Raw genomic sequence first — 14961 nt, forward strand, 5'->3', positions numbered from 1 at the left:
CAATGCCAAGATCAGTCCCAGCATCCTGCCTGTTAGGTAATGCCCTAGAGAAACTTGAAACGTTACTTGGCCCACATTTTTCCTGTCAATATCTAGGAGGTGGGAACAGTCCTTGCTGGATAGAGAGGGCTTGTATGAAGCCAGACTGCCAGGATGGACCTTTTTTGTTCATCTCCTTTCTGTCTGGCTTTAAATATCTCCCTTACCTCTTCCACCCTCTTCTTCTCCAGAAAACCTTCTCCAACTACTGCTTAAAAAATTCTCTCCTTTCTGCTGACTCTAAGCAGCGCGTGACATAAGTGAGCACCCTTCCTCAAGCTTGTTTTCTCAATACTAACTCAATCTAACTACTGTATTGTTATTAAGCATTGGGACAGTTTGGAGGACATGTGGTCCAATAAAATCAAGATCTATTTCCATCTAAATTCCTTCCTTGTCTCTGTACATATAGCCATTTTATACAGCAGCATTGTGCAGATGTGTTTTGTCTTTTCCACTAAATTGTATGTGTGTATATTCCCATATATATTTTTATCAGCTTTATAGTATTCCTCATAGTGGAAACAACAGGAAATTTGGAGTGACTCCTAAGGCTTGGGCAAGAGGTTATTTTTTTAAATCTACCTCAAAGCTGAGAATATCATTGAACTCAGAGAAGAATCTTAATAACTTGTAAAAGCAGGTGGGAGAAATAAAGAAAGGGGGAAAAAAACATTGTTACTTGAAAACTGGACTAGCTAAGAAGTTTGTTTGTGGCCTTCTCATCCTATATTCATTGAAGTGAGCAATATCTATTGTGTACCTGAGGATGGCAATGTGGTTTATGGAGAGTGTCAGCCGCAGAGATGACACAGATTTCCATTTTACATGACCCTTTGGCAGCCTCATAGAGGGTGGATGGGAAGAGTAGAAGACTGGAGGCTGACATCCCAATCAAGGGACTGTGGTGGTGAGTCAGCTGAGGAGTGGTGGGCACCTGAGCCAGGAGGGAGGAGGGGGCTCAAATTCAAGAAGCGCTTTGGAAGCCAATTTAGTTTTCAAGTTAGAATGTTGCTACTCTTAAAGGCTGCCCCTTTTCATCTTCTTGTCTTCTTTGTTCCTTCCATTCAGCAGAACTAAATTCATGGAGAGGCTGAGTGGCCTGACAGGGAAAGTAGAAAAACTGGCTGTAAATTTCATGTTGTTAGATGAACTCAGGTTCCCTCTTTGCAGCCACCACCCAGAAGTTAAAATTAAAAGTGAGGGAGATTTAATTCACTCATTAATTTTTTTTTAAAAAATTTGTCAACAACTTGACACTTTTCTAGGCACAATAGGGACATAGCAGTGACCAAGCAAAGTTCCTATCCTCACAAAGTTTGTATATAAACAATAAACAAAAATGTTTAGTATAGCATATATCCGATGATACTAAGTGCAACGGGTAATAATCATTTAGGTAAGGACAAGAGGGAATGTGATAGGCATGAGGTCAGAGAAATGGTGGGGGTAGCAGAAGACTATGTCGGGATGTTGTAATGACTCCAGTTTTACTTAGCATGAGAAGGGAAGCCATTGGAGGAGTTTAAGCAGAGGAAGGAAATGAATTGGTTTATGTCCTACAAGGATTCCCTCCACCTGCCATGTGGAGAATAGGCCAAGAATATGAATACAAAGACTAGTTGTGATGCTGTTAGAAAAGATCATGTGGAGGTAATGGTGGCCTGAACCAGAGAGTAACAGTAAAGATGAGTTTGGCATAAAATTTGAAGGAAGTGAAAACATGAGCTGATGGTCTGGATAAGGATTATGAAGGAAAGTGTAGAGTCAAGGAGAACTCAAAAGTTTTTGCTGTGACCAGTTGGGAAGAAGGAATTATTATTTACTGGGATGTAGAAAGAACTCAAGAATGGTCTTTGAGGAAAATAAAGAGTCTAATTTTAGACATGCAGGGTTTGAATCCTTTTTAGATACCCAAGTGGAGATATGGAGGCTGAAGTTCAGAGATTATTCTTAGCTAGAGATATGAATTAGGTATTCATCAGCACAGAAATGGTCATTTAAAGGTAGGAGATGGGAAGATGAGGTAGGGAGTGACAGTAGAAGGAAGAGGTCTGAGAACTGAGCCTAGGGCTCTCAGTTGAATGGAATCTTGAGCTAGTGAAGGCGACTAAGAAGGCACAGGCAGAGAAGAGGAAAACCAAGAGAGAACCTTGTCCTGGAAGTCAAGTGAAGGAAAGTGTTTCAAGGAGTGATGAGCCGTGTGAAATGCTGCTGCTAGGTCAATAAAGACTGGAAGTTTACTATTGGATTTTAGTAACATGGAGGTTGTTGACCTTGACAAGACCTCTTTCAGTGGAATGGCAAGGCAAAGGGTAGATCCAAGAGCAAGTGGAAGAACTGGGGGAAACAGGTGCAGGTATCTCCGTTGAGAGAAATATTATTATAAAAGAGAGCAGAAAAATGTGGAGGCAGCTGAGCAGAACACAGTCTAAAAAGAATTTGCTTTAAAAATGGGAGATATTATAGCACATTGGTGTATTCATGGGAATGGTCCAATAGAGATGGGGAGAAATGGTGACAAACAGAGAAAAGGAACAATTGCCAGAACCATGCCCATGAGTAGGTGAGAAGGGGTGAGATCCACCCATGCAAGCCAATGGTTGGGACTTAGAATGGAGCTCAGAGGGCCCATCCACCGTAACAGGATGGGAGGCAGTTTAGGGGTCAGGCGAAGTGCAGGCAGGAGTGGCAGTTTAATCAAACTTCTCTTCCCTAAGGCCTCTTTGACTTCATAAGCCATACTTACTTCTGCCCCCAACATGTCCACAGAATTCAGACACATGCATAATCTTACACATGATTAATCTTTGGTACAATGAGAAGGAAATGAAAGATACAAATTATTAAAAAGGAATCAGATAAAGAACTTCCAGCTAGAAATCTAAGTCAATGTAAGCATGACATGGGTGGGAAGTTTTGTCTGCTTTCTTCTCTCCAGTGTTTAGAACAGTGCCTGGTATATAGTAAGCAAATCAGTACATATTTCTAGAATAAGTAAAATAGAAAGGGACCTTATTATACTTTATAAGCAACTATCTATAAGCAGATACTTTGTATACGTTACCTTATTTAATATGTCAGCTTAATAGTTATGGAGACAGAAGCTCAGAGAGATTTCATACCTAGCCCAAGGCCACACACAGCTAGAAAGAAGCTGTTAGGATTGAACCCAGTATTTTGTGGGTCCCCAAAGCCCTGCCCTTTCTACTACACTGCACTCTGTCTAACTACTTGGTGAACTTGGTCAACTCACACAGCCACTTACTCTTGGTTCTTTCAACTTTAGAAAGGGTCGACCAAAGGCCTACAAAGTCCCATTCCAACTGAATGATTCTATGAGTTGGTAAGCCCAGGGGACAGCTACGGGTATGGCACCTGCCCGAGTTCATAGTTTCCTATCACACCAACTCTTCCAGCAGTCTTGTATCATTTTCTGCCACCTCTGATGCAGGCTCAGCTCTTTCCATCCAAACAGCTGGATGTTCTGTACTCTGTGTCTTGGGTTTATTGCAGGTCCTTGTAGGAGGTTACGGCCCCTGTCCTTTCAAGCTGAGTCTACAATCTTAGACAATAATCTGCAACCTTAGATCTCCAGTCCCTTCATTGCCACACTGTCACTAATCACATCACTTGGTTGTGTCCCTTTGTTTTCAAGATAAAATCCAAGATTTGAGTGCACAGAGAAGGTAATGGAATGATGAACCTCTTTACTTGCCCAGACTCCACAGGTTAAGACCTGACCCTTGGACTCATCCTGCCTCTCATGTCCTATTATTCCCATTTAGCTGTACTCTGCCTCTGACTACACTTACCTCAGCTAGCCTACCACAGTTGACCCTTGAACAATGCAGGTTTGTACTGTGGGCCACTTCTAGGCATGTTATTTTCAATAAATATAGCACACTACTATAAATGTATTTTCTCTTCATTATGATTTTCTTAATAATGTTTTCTCCAGCTTACTTTATTATAAAAATATAATATATAACACCTATAACATATAAAATATGTGTTAATTCACTATTTATGTTATCAGTGAGGTTTCTGGTCATCAGTAGGCTATTAGTAGTTAAGTTTTGGGGGAATCAAAAGTTATACACAGATTTTCAACTCCCCAGCCCCTGTGTTGTTCAAGGGCCAATTGTATTTAATCCATGATTTGTTGAATTATTCGTCTTTTAAGCTATCACCTCCAGAAGGTGGAGTCTTAATTGAATGCCCCTTCTTTGGTTCTTAACTCAGCACTTCAACAAACTTGTTGGTTGAAAAGGAGGAGGAATGGAAAGAGAACAGGAGGGAGGAAGGAAGGAAAGGGGAACAGAGACTGTATTTATCACACTTAAATTTCTCTTCTACTAGATTGTAGAATCCTAGTGAACAGGGACTATGTTGTTTGTATCTGGAATGCCAAAAATATGAGTGCCCCTCCCCCCCCACAAATTCCACCCCTATTCCACATTCCTCCTTGAATAACCCATTGGATTTAACAATTCTTTTCCAGAGACCTATATATAGTCTAATGGATACCGCTTGTCTAATAACTATATTCCCATTTGGTGCATCACAAATCAATCCTTATTTTAACATGAATTTCTGCCTCTACTACAATATTTTTAATGTGTAAGATTCTAGACCTGCCATGGGCACCTCTGATTGCCTTATTTTGGGTTGGGGGTTGGGGGCAGCATTAAACCCACCATTGCTTTTTATGGAGGCTGGTAGTCTTCCATAACTGCCATCCACAGAAGGGATAGGAAACAAAGCTGAGCGGAAACAGAACAGCAAGAACTGGGGATTGGGTTTCACCCCACTTCTGAGTAGCAATATGAAATTAAACCCTTCTAAGCAGTCCCTAAATTCCCTTTACCACTCTTTCCACAGACCTCTTCTTTTTTCAATCCATGGCCAAAGGCATAAAAGGAAAGTGAAAAACAAATCAAAGCAATCTTAATAACATTTGTGGTAGAAAATCTGACCAGATTGGTATGTGTGAATTTCATATTATTCTAAACTCCTTTTATTCTCAATGGGCAAATTTAGGGGTTATTTGAGGGCCTGATATTTGGAGAACTGCCAAAGAACATCCAAAGAGTTTCTAATGAGAACTTGGGGGGTGTGGATGGGGGCTGAACTGGGGGCTCCAAGTCCCACCGATGCATTCACAGCTCCAGCCTAAGGTTAGGGGCAAAGTAGACCCTTCACAGGAGGAAAAGTAAAAACACCCCAGTCTAACCTACCACAAAAGCCTCAGTAAATAGGAGAAGGCAAAAATCACTCATTCTTTTTATTAGTGATCTTTATATCCTTACAAATAGGCAACAGGGCAGTCCTATCATTTCAAATGTGTGTCTAAATAGGAATACAATATATTACATGCATAATTTTCCCTCACATTACATTTGTGAGATATAAGCCTGGGTAATTCTGCTCCTTTTCCAAAGTGAAATGCAGCCCTTGCATTTTCAAACATCGCTATGAAGCAAAGCCAATACCTTCCCATTTCTAAGTTGGACACAAGGAACTATTATGTGCTGCTCTGGAAACTATGACAGAACATTATTCATCTGTTTGTTTTAATGGTTCATGGCCAAGAAAAAAAGAACTTTTAAAATTTAATTTTTTAAAGCCGAAAAGTGGTGTGAGAAAGAGTGAGGGACGCTTGGTGAGGAAATTAGTGTTAACAATTGTTGGTGTCCAGGTGTGGGAAACAGCACAGAAACAGAAATTCTTGTGCTCACAGAGGTGTTCCAGGGAGAGAAGAAGGGATGTTAAGAGTTAGGTGAGTTCTCAGCCTTCTAGATTGAGGTCCTCTCTGTGAGTCGTGGCCCCTCTGGGTTGATGGGTCTGGATTGGCTGGTTTACTTTCAAAGCTGACCTTAAAGGTCAACTCTGTTAACGCATTACCCTCTTTGATGACCACTTACAGGTTGGTCTTTAGAGAACATAGTATCTAAATTAAGTTTGGAATCACATATTTAACCTGTAATCTCAGTCACAGCCAGCCTGAGGTAAAGTCTACTCTTGGCTCTCCAGACAGCTCCCTTTCCAAGACTCTCACTTTCTCTCCTTCATTCCCACCAACTCGTTCCATGTCTCTACCTGTGTTTGTCCTGATGCCCCTCCTCTGAGGATGGGTAGATATAACTAATAAAAATTAAATTATTTTCCTACCTCCTGGTTTGCAGTTAACCAAGGACGCTTCATGGCCCAGGCTTCTAAGGAAACAGAAGGAAGTATTTTTGAAGAGGTATAACTTTTAGACCACATCAGATTCTAATTCATTCTTAAAGTTTCCGTGTCTCTGATCATTTATCCATATTAGAATCATTTTGTATTCTTTACTTGGATTCTTAATTGTATATGTATTCCTCTCCGTTTTAAATAAATGACAGTGGATTTTCACCTTTAAGAGATGTGACTGTACCCCCCAAGGGAGTACCCTATTTCTGAGATGGGAAGCTTTGTACCCAGTTATTAGAGCTGGGCCTGGGGGGCATGATGTGTGGATCTGCCATGGCTATGCTTTAACTGAGTAGCTAATATGTGCCCTGATTTACAAATTTTATAAGGGACACTTTCCAGCTACCTATGGCCTTGACGGTCTTAGGGGCAGGCACTGGTAAATTATTTTTGCTTCTCCAGAATAGGTAATTTCATAGAGACAGAAAGCAGATTGATGGTTACCAGGAGCTGGGGAGAGGGAGACATAGGGATTAACTACTAAATGAGTATGGAGATTTATTTTAGCAATGATGAAAATGTTTTGATACTAGATAGATGGAGGGAAAAAAAAGAAATTAGTACCCAAACAAGAGAAAATAACGCACACTTTGCTAAACTGCTCACTGGAGCACACCTGGGGATACTATAATACACCCAGGACTACTTGGAGCTGTGTGATAGCTTTCCTTCAAACGAAAATTCAGAGCTTTGAGGACCGGCAACTTGATGTGATTTCTTCTTCATGGCTCAAAATGGAGCTCTTAAGAGGGACTGAGTGGGGTATATTCAAAAGTGTTGGATTATTTCATTCACTGCAGCCTGTATACATGAGGCTGCGGGCTTGTGGGCCACCCTCTTGGCATTCCGGTTGAAGAGCCATGAGAATCAGAACAAAGAAACCTGCTGATGCTGTGTAAACTGCCAGTGCTTACAGCAGATTAGTCTGCTTGGAAGCGACCGGCAAAGCCGGTCTGCAAAACTTCTCCCCAGAACTGAAGCTTGAAATTCCAACCATTGGCCCGCTCCCAAGGTGCCTCAACCTTGTCCCTTGGATATATAGAAACAATTTTTTTAATTGAGGTGAAATTCACATATCCTTAAAATTAACCTTTTTTTAAATGTTTATTCATTTGTTTTTGAGTGAGAGAGACAGAGACAGAGCACGAGTGGGGGAGGGGCAGAGAGAGAGAGAGAGGGAGACACAGAATCTGAAGCAGACTCCAGGCTCTGAGCTGTCAGCACAGAGCCCAACACAGGGCTTGAAGCCATGAACCTCGGTACCATGACCTGAGCTGAAGTCAGACACTCAACCAACTGAGCCACCCAGGCCCCCCTAAAATTAACCATTTTAAAATGAGCCATTGGCACCTTCATTAGCACCTTCACAATGTTGTGTAACTGCTACTGCTTATCTAGTATCATAATATTTTCATCATATCAGGGTGCCTGGGTGGCTCAGTCAATTGAGCCTCGGACTCTTGAATTCGGCTCAGGTCATGATCTCAGGGTCATGGGATTTAACTCTGTATTGGGTTCTGAGGTGAGTGTGGAGCCTGCTTGAGATTTTCTCTCTCTCCCTCTGTCCCTCTCCCCCACTCATTCCCCCACCCCTCAAATTAAAAAAATATATGTATTTTCCTCATAGCAAAATAAAACTCCGTACCTATTAAGTAGTTACTCCCTATTGCTCCCTCCCCACGTAGGAACCACCATTCTGCTTTCTGTCTCTATGAATTTATGTATTCTGGACATTTCATATAAATGGGATCGTAAAATATGTGGCCTTTCATGTCTGGCTTATCTCACTTAGCGTAATGCTTTTAGGATTCTTCCACGTTGTAGCATGTCTCAGTTCTTCATTCCTTTTTTTATAGCTGAATGATAATCTGTTGCATGTATCTACTCACATTTTGTCTATCCCTGCACCTGGGGATGAGCATTTGGAGTTGTTTCCACTTTTTGACTATTATGAATAGTGCTGCTGTGAACATTTGTATATTGGTATTTGTTTGAATACCTGCTTACTATTTTTTTATTTGAGTAAGATCCTTTTTAAGTTTATTTGTTTATTTTGAGAGAGAGAGAGTGAGAGTGGGGAAGGGGCAGAGAGAGAAGAAGACAGAGAATCCCAAGCAGGCTCTGCACTGTCAGTGCAGAGTCTGATACAGGGCTCCAACTCACGAACCATGAGATCATGACCTGAGCCGAAATCAAGAGTTGGATGCTTAACCCACTGAGTCACCCAGGCACCCTGAGTAAGATTTTATAGTTAGCAAGATACCTTTACATCCATTCTCTTCCCACTAAGGAGAGACATGCATTTTAACTGGTCTTATTACTCCAAAAGGGAACTGTTTAGGGCCTAACTCATCAAAAAGTCTATTAGGCCTGCCCATGCTGCTGTGTAAAATCTGATAAAGAAGAAAGTGGCTCCCAGTTTGGAGGGTGCCTCAGGCATGTCACTGGGCCAGCCTGGGACAGCCCCACATCTATTACATCTATTTCAGTGGTTGATGGTCAGGCAACAGGCCATTTTTTCTACTTCTGAAGATCTGGAGGAGGACAGTTCTTAGCAGCAGCCTCTGCCTCATTCAGCAAGTGTTTCCTGAGGTGTGTGCTATGCCAGGGGCCTCGAGGAGGGAAGCTGAATCAGACATGGTCTTTGCCTTAGAGTCGTGGACACTAAACAGACAGACATAATGTGGAGTCAGAGGTGTGTGGGAGGGGTGTGATAAAGACACTGGCTGGGGAGGTGGGGGGATGGTCAGTGACTCATTTTCATGGGGGTACTTAGCATCTGGATCTTGAAGACAAGAAGGCATTCACAAGATGAAAAGAGGGTAGAAGGCATTCCAGGCCTCAGGAAGAAAATAAGCCAAGCCAGAGGAATAGCAAATTGCCTTCCCTGTTTTGAGACTAGCAAAGTCATTCATGTGACAAATATCATCAGGTTCATAGGTTGATTAGCAGGAGTGAGACTGAAAAACTAGGGAGCAACTAGATTATGAAGGGCCTTGTGTGCTGCAGTCAGGAAACTGAAGTGAGTGGGAAACTAGAATTTTAGGCAGGAAATGACCTGATTGGGTCTATGTTTGAAAAGATCACTGAGTGACAAAGTGAATAATGAACCAGAGGACAGAGATGCCCTGTATTGATGAGTCCCACACCCTCCATCCCCAGCCTGTCTTCTCCGTCATGCTGGCATGAAGCTAGGCCCAGATCTAAGTGGAAAGTCAGGGAAGATTGCCTTCGTCTTCCACACACGGACCTCTCATCGGTTGCCCCAGCCTTCCTTGCTAGGCTGCAGGAAGTGCCCACAACAGCTAGCAAATATCAGTCTACACTAAGGGCTTCCTGACCAAATAGGTCATCTCTCCTGGAAGCGTTGGAATTTAGAAGTAGGCCAAGCCTCACGCAAGTAAGTGAATTTTTAGTGATGGGAATTCAGCTACCCAGGGATAGACCCAGAAGGCGTGATATAAGGTTAGTATAAAGATTAAACAATGGGGCACCTGGGTGGCTCAGTCAGTTGGGTGTCCGACCTCGGCTCTGGTCATGATCTCGTGTCGTGAGTCTGAGCCCCACGTCAGGCTCTGTGCTGACAGGTCAGAGCCTGGAGCCTGCTTTGGATTTTGTGTCTCCCTCTCTCTCTGCCCCTCCCCCACTCGTGCTCTGTCTCTGTCTCTCAAAAATGAATAAACATTAAAAAAAATTTTTTAAAAAGATTCAATGAGCTCATCTGATGGCCTTCCTAAACTCCTCACCCCACCACATCTCCAGTTCTGTCTACACACAGTAAGGTTCCCACCCCTCTCCCATCCTGTAAGACTTCTTTTTTTTTACTTTTTATTTTGGAATATTTTTTATTTAAGAAAATTTGCTAAAATAGTACAGAGAGTTTCCATATGTCCTTCATCTCATTCCCCCCAATGTTGACGTCTTGCATAAACATAGTGCGATCACCAAAAGTAAGAAATTACTGTTGGTATGATACAAACTAATCTACAGACTTCATTTGAATTTTGTCAGGTTTTGCAGTCATATTTCAGGGTTTCTTTTTAAATCATAGGTGTAGGACAACCACTGAGTTTGTCCTCTTGTGTCCCTTAAATTGAGGCAGCCTTCTGAGAGCCTGGACACTGCCCTCCCTAGAAGCTCTGAGAAGAGTAGTCATGGGCCTCTCATAGTCCAAGATTGGCACAACTCCATTTGGGCATCAGTTTGGGGTATTCTGCATCTTTTCAGTCCCCCTACCCCATCTACCACCAATCCTTTCTCCCCCTTTCCTTCTCTCTGCTCCCCAAACTACAGATAGTCTCCAAATGTCCCATATCATACAACGTGCTTTTTCTACCTTTAGAGTTCTCTGCTTTAGTCACTGACCTGAGAAATTGGGCCAGGAATTTCTAAAGCTGTAAAGCGCCCTTGGGTTGTCAGTTGCAGCGGTAGCATTTCCCTTTCCTGGGTTTCCAGTGGGTCCTGGATGGATACCCCTACTGCTGCCATGTTGGTCGTGGTCACTTTTAGCCCTATATGACCATCCCTCATAGGCCCCTTGGGGAGACCCTGGAGGTGGAAGGCAAACTGGGTCTGCTCTTCCCTGTCACATGACAGTGAACTTAGAAGGCTACAGGGGTTGGCAATGTGATAACTAAATTACCTTTATGAGAAACTTGAGTCCCCATCACAAAGCTCCCCTGCATCTTGACATCATGGTGAGGTAGGTGGCACTTGTGCAAAATTCCATTTTCCCTGTCACAATGCACTCTTCTTCTGTGCAGAAAGAACGCAGTCTCAGGCACGCTCATTGCAAGTGCCCTTGCACGTTTGCTGCCTTGTGCTCCGTGTTTTTAATTTGCTAAGCATGGAGGACATTAATGATGAAAGAAGTGTGAGCTGGAGAAAAGCAGAGAGCTGATGAAAAGCAGAGAGCTTTTCATGAATGTTGGAGGAGCATTGGTTCCCCTCTTTGGAAAGCAGGAAAGGTGACTGTGACTCTATGTTTAAAAGAAAGCCTTTTTGCCACCTAAGCAGACACCAAAACATCTTCACAGCAGAAAGCCCTTGTAAGCAGTGCAAAAACTTTTATAATCAAACTGTTCAGAGAAAAGTTGTATACTATGGTTGCAAGCACTAGTTTGGGGCAAATCTAGCTCTTCTGCTTGCTGTGTAAATTTACACCAGGTCTTCGCTCTTTCTGACCCTCAGTTTTCTCATCTGTGAAGTGGGAATGATCACACCTTCACCTTTTTTATAAGATCGTTGTCAGGATTAAGTGACTTAATATCAATTCTATATGCCAGTGAAACTTCACAGTTTCTGGCACAGAATAAAGGCTCATTTTAAAGTCTCTTATTTATAATTAGGCTGATGTAAGTAAAAGTAGTATTGAAAAGCAGAACATCATTATAGATCGAACAACATGGTGTCATGGCTTGAGCTTGCTCTTTAAGTTTAAATCCTTTCTGCACCAATCACCAATAACTGGCTTTGTGAATTTGAGCCAGTGACTCCTGTGAACTTGAATCTCTCCCTCTGTAAGATAAGGATAATGATACCACAGAAGGAGCTACTTGGAAGAAAGCACTTAGCATAGTACCCAGCACAGAGTGGCAGACACTTAATAGAGGTTTGTTTTTCTAGTTCTGTGGTTCTCAACCACATTCAAATCACCTGAGAGCTTTTTTAAAAGCATGCGTACTACGCTGCATCCCCAGAGAGTATGATTTAATAGGTCTGAGGTGGGGCTTAGGCGTTGGTATTTTTGAAAGCTTTCTGAGGAGATTCTTCCCAGCAGCCAGGGCTGAGAACTACTCCCTAGCAGATGACATTACATACTGGGTTTTTGTTTGTTTGTTTGTTTGTTTTGCTTTGCTTTTCATATCTGTTTCTAAGAGACCGGTCAGAATATCAGGAATTCTGGGTGCAGTCAAAAATTCACTACACCTGCAGCTCTAAGCCCTTGATAAGAAATATGCAGCCAAGGAATTGCATTCCATTTTATTATTTAAAAAAAAAAAAAGTATTCAAAGAGTCTTTTTAGAGTCTTGAACTGGAAAGGTGGTAAGAAGTTTAGCCTAAGCCTCACACATAAAATATGGGAACTCCCAGTAGGTTGGGGATTTATATCTGGGGGTAATTCCAGGGTTTTGTCCTCCCAAGAGATATAAATTGAGGCCTTGAGAGTTTAACATGGGGGAGGAAGAAGTGTTCTCATAATGACACCTTAAAAGTCCAGGGCTCTGCTAATGCCTAAGGATAGAAAAGCATCATCATCATAGCAGGGGGTGGTGTAGAAGTGCATTCTGGTCTCAGTACTTTGGTTTCCAAGATCCAAGGCTAGGTCATCGAGAAACTTCTTTCTCCCCATAGGTTTATGGTATTAGTTACCCAATAAAAGCAGGGTTAATTTTACAACCCAAGTAAAATTTAAGCCAAAAAGCCTTCAACATTACTCTAGGATTTATGAAAGTAAACATGTGGAGTGCTTGCAGGATTTTGCAACATTAAAATTTCAATGTCTTCAAGTCAGGTATATGATGTATCCATTTGTATGTGTACTTGAAGGTTAAGTTTTTAAGAGCTTTGCAATACAAACTGTTTGGGGAACTAAAATGAAGATACTTTCTCCATCTCCACTTTCAAAATGACTGTTAGAGTGAACAAGGAGTAGAGAGCCACTGGAAACTGGGCTTTTAATGACCAGCTTTATCAGATTTTTTTTCACCTGGTTTCCTGTTAGAGCAGGCTTTCTAGACTCCCACACTGAACCCCCAAGCAGTGAAGTCTAGCGCCACAAGGCTGACTACAGTAGATTTTACAACGTAGGAGCTTAGTAAATAATTGTCCTTTAAATAACTGTCCTCTTTGGTAATCATAAATACTTCAATAATAAGCATGTGTGACCTCTGAATAGCACTTTTTAAAAGCCTTTACATTTGATAGGATCCTCATGACTTTCACTCCTAGGGTTGAGAGGTCAATTATTATCTTCTTATAGATAAGAAAACCATAGCTCAGAGGACTCGGAGAGATTCTAAGGACATGCAATGTTAAGCCCCGGAAGATAATTTCTTTCTCCTGACTTTGGTCTACAGTACTTTAACTTAGAAGAAACCAAAGAGGAAAAATATTTTCATTCAGACAGCGTAGTGGTTCCAGCCAGGTTAACACAAGAGGAGCATCCAGGGTGGAAGTCAGCCCAGAAGCCTAGCAGGTGGCCTTTTGTTTGGCTGTGGTCTGCTTATGAGAAGCAGCTGGCTATTCTGTACTCCATTGTCTTGTGTTTATCGTAGGCCCTTGTAGGATATTATGGCCTCTATCCTTTCAGGCTGAATCTGCCATCGTGGGTCCTACTTTCTAGCCTTAGATCTCTAAGACATTTGCCACACTGTCACTAACCACATTATCTGGGACTGTCACTAGCCACATTACCCTTTGTCTCCAGAATAAAATCTACTCCCCCTACCTTTTTATTATTATAATTTTGAGGTAACAACGTTTTTTAAGATTGGGGCCTGGTTGGCTCAGTCGGGTAAGCGGCCAACTCTTGGTTTAGGCTCAGGTCATGATCTCACAGTTTGTGGGTTCGAGCCCCACACTGGGCTCTGTGTGGTGGGTGCAGAGCCTGCTTGGGATTCTCTCACTCCCCCTCTCTGCCCTTCCCCCACTCTCTCTCTCTTTTGCTCAAAATAAATAAATAAACTTGAAAAAATTTTTTAAAAATTTAAGATTGTTTTAAAAGTTTTCAGGGAATCATGAAAGCAAGATTTCCATTGCCATTTTCTTTAGATTTCCTGGGATTTAGTGACTCTTGAAATTGTGCAATCCACGGTTTGCCTGGACCTCTCTCTGCAGGGTAGAGATAATGGGTCTTAAGCAGTGAGGAGCCACATAACTGGACTGCCCTCTGGTTTCTTTCCAGCTGCACCCAGCTTCTCACCCCACGGAGCCTCCTAATTGACACATCAGTTGGAGTGGGTCTTGTGGATAATGCACCCACGCCTTTGTAGCAAATGACGCAGAAATAATCTGTGCTTAAAAAACAAAAAACTGTAAAACATGTGCCCAGATTTCCAACTCATTTCCTCTTTACTTTTATAACTACATCATCTTCCAGCCCACCACCAGCTGCGAAAATAAAAGTGCTTTCTCCCATATTTAAGGATGATTTTTGTGCTTAGAATGATTTTCTGGGGGTGAAGGAAACTTGACCAACGTGACCAGCAGATGTTTGAAGTGATGGATGGAACTGAGGCCGAGCCTGACGACTCGGCCCAGTCTTTGGGATAATGTGCCCAGCTTCTCCCCCTAGCGACCGTTTAGCGCATTGCACAGTCAGAGCCCACTGAATGTGGATATATTGCACCAGCTAATGTCTGTGCTCTGGTTTTAGAGATGAGTATGAAGAAGATGGATTCTGTCAGCCATACAGAGGGATTGCATGTGCAAGATTTATTGGCAACCGCACTGTCTATATGGAGTCTTTGCACATGCAAGGGGAAATAGAAAATCAGATCACAGGTAAGTAACGCCAGTGACATTGTATTGATACCTTGTATAACTATTTTTCTCACTGAAAGTTTTCTTGAGCTCTTCTTTTAACAAAGGATAAATGGTTAGGGGTTGGAGGTTAGAAGCACAGGCGTTAGGAGCAGGACCACAAAGAAGCCTGAGATACGATCTCTGTGCTCTGGA

The 14961-nt window shown here is 42.2% G+C and overlaps 1 protein-coding gene across 2 annotated transcripts in view; it reads left to right on the plus strand.

The window, feature by feature from the left end:
* Positions 1–14961, plus strand: part of ROR1 (receptor tyrosine kinase like orphan receptor 1) — a 466977-nt gene that overhangs the window by 413160 nt on the left and 38856 nt on the right. For both annotated transcript variants that reach the window (XM_053214186.1, XM_027058998.2), the window contains one exon: positions 14660–14787. In XM_053214186.1, the coding sequence (XP_053070161.1) occupies positions 14660–14787 (128 nt within the window). The remainder of the gene's footprint in view (positions 1–14659; positions 14788–14961) is intronic.

Source organism: Acinonyx jubatus, chromosome C1 (genome assembly GCF_027475565.1).
Source record: "Acinonyx jubatus isolate Ajub_Pintada_27869175 chromosome C1, VMU_Ajub_asm_v1.0, whole genome shotgun sequence".
In the NCBI taxonomy this organism is placed as follows: Eukaryota; Metazoa; Chordata; class Mammalia; order Carnivora; family Felidae; genus Acinonyx; species Acinonyx jubatus.